This window comes from Vigna radiata, chromosome 5 (genome assembly GCF_000741045.1).
Source record: "Vigna radiata var. radiata cultivar VC1973A chromosome 5, Vradiata_ver6, whole genome shotgun sequence".
NCBI lineage: Eukaryota > Viridiplantae > Streptophyta > Magnoliopsida > Fabales > Fabaceae > Vigna > Vigna radiata.
Window position 1 is genome coordinate 30412191 of NC_028355.1, and position 12962 is coordinate 30425152.

Sequence of the window (12962 nt, forward strand, 5' to 3'; positions counted from 1 at the left end):
TTTGTCCAACTCTTTGATCATTGTTCGTCTTTCACTTTGTTCGATCATACATATTACCTATAAAAGATACTCTGATACTAAAGTCAATAAAAATTCAACATAAATGTGTATTGAATGAAATTAGCCTACCATAATACTTCAAATCTATATTTATAAATTTTGAAATAAATTTTAAATTAATGTGGACCTAATTACAGCCAAATAGTAATCAGCATACTTTGATTTAAGATAATGATCATCCGTTCTAATTTTTGTTTAAATCTAACCACTTAGTTTGTATTACTCAACTAACCAGTTTCTTAAATGAGAAGTCCAACCCTAGACTGGTAAGACGATCATACAAATTTATATTTTTTTTCCTATATAATTTGTCTCTATTATGAAATATAATGAGTTTATAGTGTGTAGTATATCTTATTATATATATATTTTTAATTTAAATAATTTTTTATATAATATAAATAATTAATGGATTTCATAGTATGAACATCATTTAAATGTCAAAGTTCATAGTGATATTTTAGAAAAAAACTTATTAAAATGTAATATTTATTTTTCATAAAATAAAATAAATGTTACCGTGATTTAGTGAAAAAAACGTTTTATATATTTCAAAAATATTTTGTACATAAGAATATAAGTAAAACTATTGAAAATATGATGTATAATCAATTAGAAAAATAATCTCTAAAAGCAATCCAATCCAATACATACTTGATATAATCTAAAGCCACAAAAGGGGAAGCTATATAGCATCTCGAAAACTATGAAAAATATTTCAACTGCAAATCAATAAAATAAGAGGGATATCTCAGAAGAAGTTCAAAAACCCCTACATACAAATTCAACAATGATACTACTGGTACAGCGCTGAAATACAAAGGATCCCTGAAGCTATGGTGTTGGGATATACTATCATACAAGCTGGAGCAACTAATACGCTAAGGAGACAATGCCTCCAGCAATCTTGGACGTGGTCACAGAGTAGGGCTCCATCATACATGCCACAAAGAAGATCACTTTCAAGTTTTGATGTGTCTACTACAACGTGGCACCTTGGCAGAATTTAATGATGATGAATTTGATGCAATTTTCTGTGAACTTTGCTCATTTTAAGAATACCCTGTTGATGCTTGGTCTGTTTGTTCAAGCCAAGAACCATGACAGAAGCTCAAAGTCTGGCACATATATGCAAGAAATCACATTTCAGAGAAAAGCTGAGAGGAAAATGTTGAGTAGGAATGTTATTACATGGCTGCTGCCAAGAATGTCAGTCAACTGGAAAAGCCAAGAATGTACCCTTTTGCTCCCAAAAACTCTTCGAAAGTGTCAAGAGCTTTAATGGCAGAAGAAGCAGCTAAAGACAGGTCCCAAAATTGTTTTTACTGCCTAGGAAAAGACACTATTTGTTTCGGTCATCATTGATTGTATGAACAAGTATGCCCATTTTGGGACCCTGTATAGGCATAACACTTGCTTAGCACCTCATGTATAAAATTTATAGACTACATGGAACACTGGTAGAGATGATTATGAGAGGGATCCTCTTTAGTGTGAGCAAGTTTTGGAAAGAGTTCATGAAAAGCAAAATAATTTCTTGTCAGTTGTTAAATGACAAGTTACAAAGTAATAATTTACTTGGACCGGGATGGAAAATTTCTCAAAGCAGATAGTTTGCACTACGAATAACTACGAGTACGACAAAAACACTATTAGTTAGAATGTGTTTTCAAAATAAAACACAGAAAATCCTATGAATACAGATGGAGGAAATAATGAATGTGTTTTCAAAATAAAAGAGAGAAATGAGCTTTGAACTAAAGGTTTGTGGACATAAATCAAAGGGCATGCATGGCATGGCATCTTCAACTGCAATTTAAATCCAAGAAAGCACCTCAATAAGAGCAAAAAGGAGGGAACAAATATAAATTGACTATTGTGAATTATTTTTAAGGAACTACTAAGTTATAAGAGCATTCTAAATTGACCAAACATTAGAATTTTTCACGAGCAAAAAGTTTTCTCTAACCTCCACCACAACAAATTGTTTTACTTGCTTTGAATCATGGAGCAAGCCACATCCCAGGTCCTTCTGACGCCTACAATCAATATATAGAAGAGACCAACAGGTATTAACAAATCACCTGATCATAAACATTTCTTCCACTATAGCTTATTTTTGAATTTAAAATACCATATAAATGAAATCCTACTAACACATCATTTGAAAACAAAGCAAATTTTCCCTAATAATTAAGGTACTAAAACCGATGCACTTAGTGACTATGCAAATGAATCCCCACAACCTCTCTTCAACCTCCCACCTCCCTACTTTGTTTTTCTTATCTACTCACCCAGATAATTTACTGGTTCCTTTCACTTGCCATGGGATAATACTATAATTATGCTTCTGTCCATGATTTCTACAAGGACTTTCCCATCAGTGATGTGTAAAAGAGATTAATCAATTTTGTGCCCTGTTTGAGCTACTTTAGGTCATTATTTTCTCTTTTTCCTTTTTTCTTCTTTTGACAAGGAAAACCCTAGACCAGATGTATCTTCTTCCTTTCTATCAATTTTTATTATCCAAAAATGTTATCAAATAAGAAAATTGAGATTAGGAAAATGCCTTAGAGTATTATGAGTTTGATGAATTACAGAACTTAAAAAATGTTTGAATAAAGTAATCAAGAAGTTACATAAAATGGGAGTACTTTTGCTTTTCTTTCAATCGTTTTAATAAAGAGGGTATAGACCTGTCAGCTCAGAAAAACCAATTAACAAGGACAAAAGGAAAAATAAATATTTTCAAGGAAAAGGAAGAAAGAATAGCACATGGTATAGAAAATCTTTAATGTCCCTAATCAAGCAGAATTTTCCTTTCAGATTTTAATGAAAAAGCAGAAAATAAAAAGTTAAAGGATTCATATCAAAATTCTAGAAGTAATTTTAAAACCTTGAAAATTAAAAGTAATGTGACAGAAAGATCAGCATACCATACTTGACAAAGTTTGTAGCTCCCAAAAAAGTTAGTATATGCCTCCAGAATCTCTTGCACTATGAACCATCTTGAAGAGTGTTGATTCACCAAAAGCAATTTTTGCTTCTTAGTTAAGTTGGATAGAAGCAGAATAAATCAAGTCCACTAGTGCATCATCAAATTCTTCTAGTTCACCGGAATCTCGTAATTGACGATATGAAGGAGCCATGAGATTTGCCGCAATATCAACTAACTTCCACAGAGAGAGATTATAAGCCATTTTGATTATTCTAATGGACAACCGCCAGGAAGAATCAAGACAAGACATAATAACATTAAAGCAAGCTTTCTGAATATTTTCCAAAATCCAGAACTCAGCAAGCCAATAAAGCTCCACATATGGTTGTAGATTAAATAGCTTTTCTTGATCATCCATATTATCCCACAAGCATCCAGATGGAGGACCAGGCAGCTCATCAGAATAAAACCACTGCACTAGTTTAATCAATGCTTGCCAGCTAATATCAACTTTTATTACTTGTGAATGACTGCAACAATGAATAAATAACATTTAAGAGAGACCCATAAGAGGCAGACTCCAAGTATAGAAGGAAACAAAAATTAAAGCAAAGAGGCTTGCAAAGTGTCCCATTAGAAATGAAAAATTCTCACACCTGATTTGCAAGTATATCCTAGACTAACTTGAGAATTGAAATGAAGTTAACATAGAAGAACATAACAAGGTACACCATCATGACAACAGACATGATTCCACGTTACTTCCAACCAAGGGATCAAGAACACCATTAGTGAGTTTCCAACGTAAAGTTACAATATGCTTGTGAAGAGAAACATATCAATCTCTTTTAATTCTTCAAAGTTTGAAACATTAGGGTTTAGTTTTAGAACCTATATTAAAGGCTAATTCTGCAGAAATAAATAGACAAAAATTAATTGCAGAGTTTTTAGGGTTTTAATTTTCCTCCTTTTCTTTCTATTTTCGTCTTTGATGTTGAATAATTGAGAACTAAATCTCTCATCAAGATCAAACAATACGAATTGAGTTCTTGCACCGATCGTTCTTCACTCTGAGTTTGTTCTTCTCTTCTCTAATTTCAATTTTGTTCTTTGTGATATAATTTGCATTTCTGAAATTAGAATTCAAATTAGGAATTTATTGAATCTTGATTTGATAACTAAATATGAATTGGATTGAATGATATTGAGATTTAATTAGTATAATCAATTTAGTCGATTGATTGAATTGGGTTAATTGTTCAAACTTGAATTGTATTAAGAAGTGAACTTTAAGCTTAACTTAACCTCACAAAACTAGCTTGTAAGATGAGATTTGAATCTATTATTATATTGTAATTTGACCTTATCTCTAGTAGATATGGAACTTCCAATAGATTGAATCTTTAGGGAACTATGATTTTCAAAATGCTTGGTTATTTGAATTTGTGGATTGATCGGTTTCCTATCTCTTGATTTTGCTTCAAATCTCCTAATTTGTTTTCCAATTTTCATTTTGCATTTTAAATCCTTAAACCCCCAATTTTAATTTGTACAAGAAAAATATTAAAGATTGAATACAATTTAATATGTGTCCTTAGGGAATCAACCTAGGTTGTGCTCTATACTACAGAATTACATAATTTAGAGAACCCTAGTATCTTTATTTCACCTACAACAAGTGAACTCATACCCTTACAAGAAGATCCTATAATAACATGTAAAACCCAAAAACCCTATTACACCTTTGACATTATGAAGGATTGGTCACTCCACCACAGTTCCCACCTTAGCAAGATCCATGGTCACAAATACTACCTATTGTTTCCTCACAAAGGTCTATTTCTTCTTGTTGGCTACAAAGTAATTATTCTGCAACAATTGTAACAATTGGTGAATGTGCAATAAACACACTTGTCATTCCTCGCTGTACACAGATGTCATAAACAAAATGAACACACGAACCTTCTCAAATAAGTTTTAAAAATTTGTATGTTGAAAAGTAGTTGGAGCATTCATCAAGTCAGATTCATAAGTTCTAAATGCCATTTTATGCATGTCATGTTCTCACACTCGAGATGATAACCAGATTTGAGATCCAAAGTTGAGAAATAACAAGTTTCATTTAATTCATCTAAAAGTTCACCCACTACAAGAATCAGATACTTATCAGAATTATTACCTTATTAAAACACACACAACCAAGAAGTGTCTTTTTTCTTAAGGAATATCACTAGGCTGGAGAAAGAATTTGAGCTATGTCAAATTGCTCCAGGTTGTGGTAAATCAGTAACCTGTTTATCGATATCATTTTGTGAAGAAGCAGAAAATGGTACAAGCTAACATTCACTGGCCAAGTACCGACTTCCCTTTCAATCACATGCTCAGTATCCCTTTTTGGGGTAACCCATCACCTCCTTCAAAAACCCCGGAAATTCTTCTAAAACATCCAGGAGTTCTTTCTGCTGAAATGAATTTTAGTTTGGATCAATAATTGCCATAGGTACATTTACAACTCATCCCCCATTTTCAAATTTCCATCATTGAGTTCCTTCAACAGCCTATGGAAAGATTTTGGACCCCTACACCATTAGTAGAAACCCTAGCAGTAAAAGTTGACTTTCATGGTGCACAAATTTCAAAGTCATTTTCCCCCAATTTCAAAGTGGACTCTGGTCACATCCAAATCTAGCACTAAGCCTTTATAGTGATGTCAATTCCTTGCAATTGAATGCTAAGATTGAAACAAATACCTTTAGTAGTAACCCTGTTATCACCCAACCAAATTCCCATTGTATGAGTTGAAACAACAAGGATCTTGAGAAAAATCGTTACTTATGGAGAAATGAAGTTATGCAATGCCCCACCATCCACCATCATCATTACTATGATTCCCTTCAATATTCCTTTTCAATCCACATAATTGTTACATCATCGAGGATACCATGAAACAACCCACATTGATTCAAAGTTCTACACTCAAAATCTTTCTCTACTTGATGATCATTCCCCCCAATAGCCAAAATTTCTGATGTATTTGTGACCTCTCGTCATCTCCCAAAATTAAATGAAATTGCATCTTAGGCCACTGGTGTAAGGGGTGAAACTTCTCACCACAACTTGCCCAATTCAGTGAGTAAAGACTTTCTAAAATCCTATGTTGATGTTTTGAGTGAATTCTCTAGAGTTTACCTAAGCCTCCAAAAACTCAACTTTGTTTGTCACTTTTGGGGGCAATGGGAAATTGAATCCAGTAGGTTGGACCAATTAATAGAACTTCTTAGAAAATATAATGAAAAGGGAATATTATTCAATGAAAAACAGAGCCTAAGCTCCTTACAGCAAGACCAAAGTGTAAGCTCCTGACAGAAGAAGAATCTTCTCTCCCAACACAATCACCCAAAAGCGTAACTAACTCCCACTATCCCACATTCTCCTATATTCCAATGCTACACTCCCTGAACAGAAATTGCCAACTCAGCATACTTCTATTCCACTCTATATTTCACCTACATTATAGTCAAGTGTTCTATCAGCCTTGAGCAGAGTTTAACCAAGAACAGGTTACATAGATGTTGGTCAACAAAGAAAGTAATAGACAACCATGCACGTCTGCCTTTTGAGTTTATACCATGTACACGTTCAATTTTCATGAGCTAAAGTTTGAATAAATAGTAAAGCTTTTCATTATGCATAACATAAATCAGAAAAACTGTAAGATCAATTATCAGTATCTTGATCAATAATTACCTTTCTTGCATTCCTGACCGGAACAAACCTTGTAGATAATCACAACCAGACTGCAATATAACTTTGTGAACATGCATATGGGGTACTGTGTCAGAACAAATATCGCATGTCCACCCAACAAGCTCATTTGATTTAGCTCCCAATATTATATCCCTGAAAATAGATTGAAAAATCAGAATTCCTCTCCCAAACTTTGAAAACAAATGTTGGCAATCTCACTGTTACTATTCCTCATTGTATAGAAAGTATAAACATTTCAATTACCCAAAAATCACAGTCAACAAATATTAATCAATAAGAAATCTCCAATTAGTAAATTTAATTGCCTCGCTATATTTGATAATACAATTGCATTTCGCAACTGTATCCAACTTCAACAGTTTTCGGAAAAGTTAACTCATTTTAAAAGCATTGAATGAACCTAACAAACTATTAAATTGAAAGACTGCTATATAAGTATGTGAGTTAAAGCACAGAATTTTGTTAGAATGCAAGATTACAACAATCATGTGCAATTTCAAGATATTTATAAGAAGTTTATCAAGAAGCAAACCATACGAAAAACAACTTCCAGCTAAACCAAAAGCTGACGTAAGATTAAAGTTGGGGAAAGGTAAGCCCCATTTAGGACGCTGTCTGTCAAGCATTTGGAACAAAGGCTGTAGACTGCAGCGCTTAGCAAGAATTTTTAGCTTCTTTGCTGTTTCTTCACTGGCATGTAAGCATCCCGAGTATACATATTCCAACAACAACACCAATGCTTCATAATCAACATGAGAAGATAATCGAACTTCTCTCACGGTCCCTCTGACAAACTCATCTGCTATCTCTTTAGAACTCTTCCTACAGAGCAACAATTGAGGAGGCACTAGTGATGGACATCGAACAGCAAGAATAGCAACATGAACACTCAGAGATTCCCCATTTGCTAAGACAAGCTTCATATCTGAGTATTCTTCCTTATTGAGAGATTTTCCGATCCTTTTGGCTAATTCAGTTGGGAAACCATAATATCCAAAATAAGTTAGAATATAAGAAACATACCATCTCACACCATGACTGAAAGAGTTGCTTTTATAGATCTCTTGAAGTTTGCTAACAAACTGTGGTGTAATGTTTGTCACCTCTCCAGAAAATTGCTGAGGATTCTCTTGTAAAAGGTCACACTGATGAAGAATTTCTGTTAAGGCCAACAAACTATAAAACAAGAGAATGTTGGAGCCTTCCCAATCTTCTTTATCAAAACAGCAACAAGACCTTTCATGTGTATGCAAATGAGGAGTAAAGCTTTGCCTTTCGATATGAATGTCATTATTTAAGCATCGTTTCAGAAGAAGAACAATCACCTTTATCCCTTTGCTCTCAATGATACATCTTCGGTATTGTGGTAAACTTGAAAGACAAGTAAACCCAATTAAATTAATAACCAGTTGAAGTTTATCAAATGAACCATAGCTTTCTAGGGATGATGTATAATCTAGAGTATGTAATAAGCTTTTCAAGCATGGCATGCCTTTCACCTTCAGTACATCTGATAATAAGAATTTAGTGTGTGAGGAGATGGAATTACATGGAGAATGAATCATCATTAGAACAGTCCTTGATACTGGTTCACTTTGAAAATGATCATCAATATCCTTTTGACAAATTCTGCACCATTTTTCAAGTGTATCCACAAAACTCAAGCTATAGAGAAAGGGAAAATTAGAATTAGTGAATTTGGAGCACATCAACCGGTTAAATAAAAGGTCAGCTGAAAATTTTCAGAAATATAATCAACAGCAATAGCAAGAAACTGAGACATAGGATATGTTATTATATTGATGTTTATACACATGTTAAATCCATCAAGAAATGATAATGGAAGGAATACAATTTACCATGCACATGTAATTAGTAACTTGATGCAGAGCTCACTACCACGAGTATAAGGGTATAAATTTTCTCCACAGTGAATTGTAAGCCACCCAAGAATGTCCCACAGATAACTCCTACGACCAAGATGATAATTGGCTTTTAATCCCTCTTTTGCCATATATATTTGTTTTTCCAAAGCCAGGACGGGTTCAAACAATTGGTCTTCAATATTTTCAATCAGAAGACTAAGAAGGACTCTATCAATTCCTTGTTTCCAAAAGTTGGTATGATGATCACCTGCCCAGCGAGTTATTAGAGCCAACTGGCATGCTTCCACTGACAAAGACCCATGGTTGTTTCCAAACTTTTTAGAAGTCAGCCTAGTTTCTGTCATTCCACAAATTATGGCCTCAACAAGAGCATCACCACACAAACCAACCACTTTTAAACAATTATCTTGGGATCTCTGGACAGATAAAAACCAATCTTTGTTAGGAGCAATAATTTATATTACAGTGGTCATCTTGTAGAACAATAAAATGTTACCAATAGGCACTGAGCAAGCCTAAACCCTTCTATCCGAATAGCATGAGGGTTTGATTTTCCCATTGCCTGCACAAACATTTGTGGAAATATTTCTTCATCCTCTATAAGTCTTCTTGCTGCAGAATCACATAAAGCTGGTAACAACAATAGAAATTAGTTGGTCCAGAGAATAGATGATAACAAGGAAAAGTGTTTTGGTTGTAATGGACAATAGAGTGGTATTTTAATACCTATTGACGTGTACAACTTTAGAAGTGCAAGTTTAATAGAACTATCTGTCTTTGTATGGATGTTTGCTAAACCTTTCATAAGTATTACATCATTACAAACAGAGAACCTAGACGGAGGCCAGCGCCATAGTATAGTGCTCAAAAGTAAAGTCATCTCTTCGAAATACTCAATTTTCTTTACACCTTCAGCAAAATCCTTTATATTTCCAACAATCCGAAGGGAAGCCTCCGTTTCTTTCAGTGCTTCCATAACATCCTTCTCATTTGTAGCACTCAGATTTGAGATTACAAAATTCAAAGTGGTAGCACAGGGTATAGCAACTTCTACTTGATGTGAAGATAGCAAGGATGATAGACAATAAACAAGATCCAACATATGTGATTGCAACAACGGATTAGGCAGAACACTAACCAACTTCACTGCAACATTTGACGCCATGCTTAATAAAACCTCATTTTTGCATTGAAGAATCCATAATAATGCTCCTAAAATATCAGGAAGAGATTCCTGAGGAAGTAAAGCAATGCAGGAAAACACATTTCATTGTTATTGAATGAAAATACAGACCAATTTATCTATAACAAATCATTCTACTCAAATTTACCAGTAGGAATTTACATTAGTAACTATTTCCAAAAAGTATCAGTTTGGCTTGTGAAAACATTATCTGTTTTCACTGTGTCTACTGTTTTCAAAATGCAGGATACGTAAAAACAACTTTTAAATTATTTTTTGTTCTTTTCGCCTTTCCTTGTATAAAGATCAGAAAAGTTAAAATAAATATGAAAACAGAATTCTGTTTTTCTCAGACCAAACTGCCCGTGTGAAATCCTTTCTTCGATTAATATATTTGTTTATGCTAGTAATAATTCATTGTAATTAATTTTCCGACGTACATATAATCCTAACTTCGTAAGTATGCTGAGTGAAATTGACTCAAGCAAATTCATAAAACGATCTATAAATTCCACAATCTCCACAGGTATGCACATTTCATTTAGAAAGTCCGATGAACAAGCACAGAAACTTCTAATTCAGGTTCGTAGGTGCTACTTACAAGACTTAAAATCCCGAAAACAAAAGGAAGAAAACTATACACCTTAACAACAGCATGACGTGCTGCACGTGCATCGCCCGATAAGGAATCAAGAAAGGCACCAATTGATCGTAGTACATTTTTCTGCACTTCAATGTTGGCGCACTGCCACCTCCACCTATTTGTCTTCTCATCAAAATGTCTGTATTCACAAAGAATAAAATCACAACCAGAACAACAACCCCCAACATGAAAAATACAATTCAATGACTTTGGGCCCCACTTCGTCAAAAACCAAAAAGATAGAAAATTTAATGAGAAAAATGACGGAATAAAAAATTAGAGGCAACTGGGGTGCGAGTTAAGACCTGGTGCCAAGGTTTAGGGCGTGGAGAAGACGGCGATGGAGGTTCTGCATATGCGAACTGATGTAGCGATCGTTCTCTTTCTCTTTGTCTCTGCCGGATTTCATGGTCTCTTCCTACTATGAGAGAATTCGGAAAAAATAGAGAGAAAACGAGGATCAAAGTGAAAGAAGAAATTGAATTGTGTTGTGTGTGTTGCAGAAAGAAGGTGTAAGTTCAGCTCTGAAGTTTGAACACCGCCACAAACTCTCCTTCTTTACAAACTCTGTTACAAACTAGAAAGATGAGAAAAATAAATAAATAAAATCCTAAAATGTCACAGTAGAACAAATATATTTTCGTAAAATATATAAAATGCCTTTTAAATAAATAACAGATGAAAAAGCATATAAATGGAAATGAAAAGTAAATATTTTTAGGAGTGTTCCTCCCTGCACCTCCCCCTCTTCTTCCTGCACCTCCAAAATTACTTTTTTACCCTTTTATCATTTAATAAAGTCAAACATAATTAATGAATAATAAATGATATTCTAACTCCTAACTGTCAACCTCCCTAATCCTTGTCTGATCAGTATAAACCTTACACCCCTTTACCCTCTTCCTGATCCACATTTGAGTTCTACAGAGCATTTGAGCATTTGAGCTGTTACCTTCACTTGAGTTACTTGAGTTACTGTTTTATTGAGAACAAAATAGTATTTTGTGTTTCTACTGGTGATTGTGCTTGTTATTGATCGTGGTGGTGGTGTTGTTTGCTGCTGGTTCGGCTTTGGACATATAGGAGAGGAAGAAGGAGCTCCCAGGTGAGTGCATTTTTTAATTTTGCCGCATTTGGAGTTGCCGCATTTCGAGTTGCGGCAGATGCAAACCGCATTTCGAGTTGCGGCAGATGCTAACCGCATTTCGAGTTGTGGCATATGCTAACCGCATTTCGAGTTGCGGTTCTGAAGAATTCATTTTTACATAGCCGCATAACGAGTTGCGGTTTTCACATAGTCGCAGAACGAGTGGCTGTCCTAAATTCATAAACAAAAATAAAAAAAATCAACTAAAATTATATATATAATAAATAATATACAAAAATTATTTAAAAATTATATACATAATAAATAATATACTAAAATATAATTTTGTGATAATAAAAATTAACTAAAATTATATACATAATAAATAATATACTAAAATTATTTACGAAAATATAGTTTAGAATAATAAAAATTATTTCACTCAATAAATTAATTAATAGTTAATCTAAAATTTTATAAACTTAAAAAAAAAATTAACAAACAACCTAAAAATTAAAAAAACAACGTTTTCAAAAAAAAAAATAGGAAAAAAAAAGCACCAACTGCTAAACCGCAGTCTCAGCTGCTTTTGCCCCAAACGCAGTTTGAAGTACGTTTCCCACCCAACGCTGTTCGAAGAGCGTCTTTGCACACCGCAGTCTGATCTGCGTCTCTGCCCTGCACCCCCCAAAACCAAACCAACCGCAAATCGAACGGCGGTTGGTTTCAGACGCGGTTTGAACTGCGACACTTCTTAACCGCTGTTCCATTTGCGGTTCTATAACCGACACCCCCAAAATGCAGCCGCCCTTCGTACTGCGGCTTTTCTTAACCGCACTTCCATTTGCGGTTCTATAGCACGGTTTCACAAGCAAAGCAAAAGAACAGATCAAGAAGATGATTGCAACTTGCAGCGAGATAACAGCGAGATTGCAGCGAGATTGGCAACAGCGACACAGCAACGAAATAGCATAGGCAACAATGCACAGGAGAGCAAGAGGAACAAAGGGGTGTAGGGTTTTCTGTGTGAGATGCGGCAGACTTATGGGGGATAAGAAACAGAGATAATTAAAGTGTTTGACTAAATTAAATGAGGGATAAAAAGGTAAATTAAATGAGGGATAAAAAGGTAATTTGGGAGGTGCAGGGAGAAAGGGGTGAGGTGCAGGGAGAAGCACTCTATTTTTAGAATGTTCATGAACGAATCATCTTGAAAGCAGATGTGTGAACTACTTGTAATCATTGCAATCATATTATAAATAATAAAAATTTAAAATATTTAAAAAATAATAATTAGAATTTGATGCAATGAATAATCTATAAGATTAATATATTTGGAGGTATTATTTGTATAGTTTTACGTCAATTAGGTCCCTCTATTTTTAAGTATTTTAATT

General features: G+C 34.1%; 1 protein-coding gene across 17 annotated transcripts; it reads right to left on the minus strand.

Annotated features, from left to right (window-relative positions):
* Nucleotides 1–765: 765 nt before the first annotated feature.
* On the minus strand, nt 766–11083 carry LOC106762378 (BTB/POZ domain-containing protein At1g04390). Of its 17 annotated transcripts, none has more exons than XM_022781375.1 (10): nt 10784–11082; nt 10479–10617; nt 9379–9886; nt 9149–9282; nt 8626–9068; nt 7790–8431; nt 7304–7588; nt 6746–6898; nt 2997–3528; nt 766–2099 (listed from the first exon to the last, which is right to left on the minus strand). In XM_022781375.1, the coding sequence occupies exons 1-9, from the start codon at nt 10885–10887 to the stop codon at nt 3108–3110; spliced, it is 2829 nt and encodes a 942-aa protein (XP_022637096.1). In that variant the 5' UTR covers nt 10888–11082; the 3' UTR covers nt 766–2099; nt 2997–3107. The 17 variants fall into 17 exon arrangements, with proteins under 17 accessions (XP_022637096.1, XP_022637094.1, XP_022637089.1 ...); XM_022781373.1 differs by having other exon boundaries at nt 766–1178; nt 2030–2099; nt 3002–3528; nt 7304–8431; XM_022781368.1 differs by having other exon boundaries at nt 766–1456; nt 2030–2099; nt 3002–3528; nt 7304–8431.
* Nucleotides 11084–12962: the final 1879 nt, after the last annotated feature.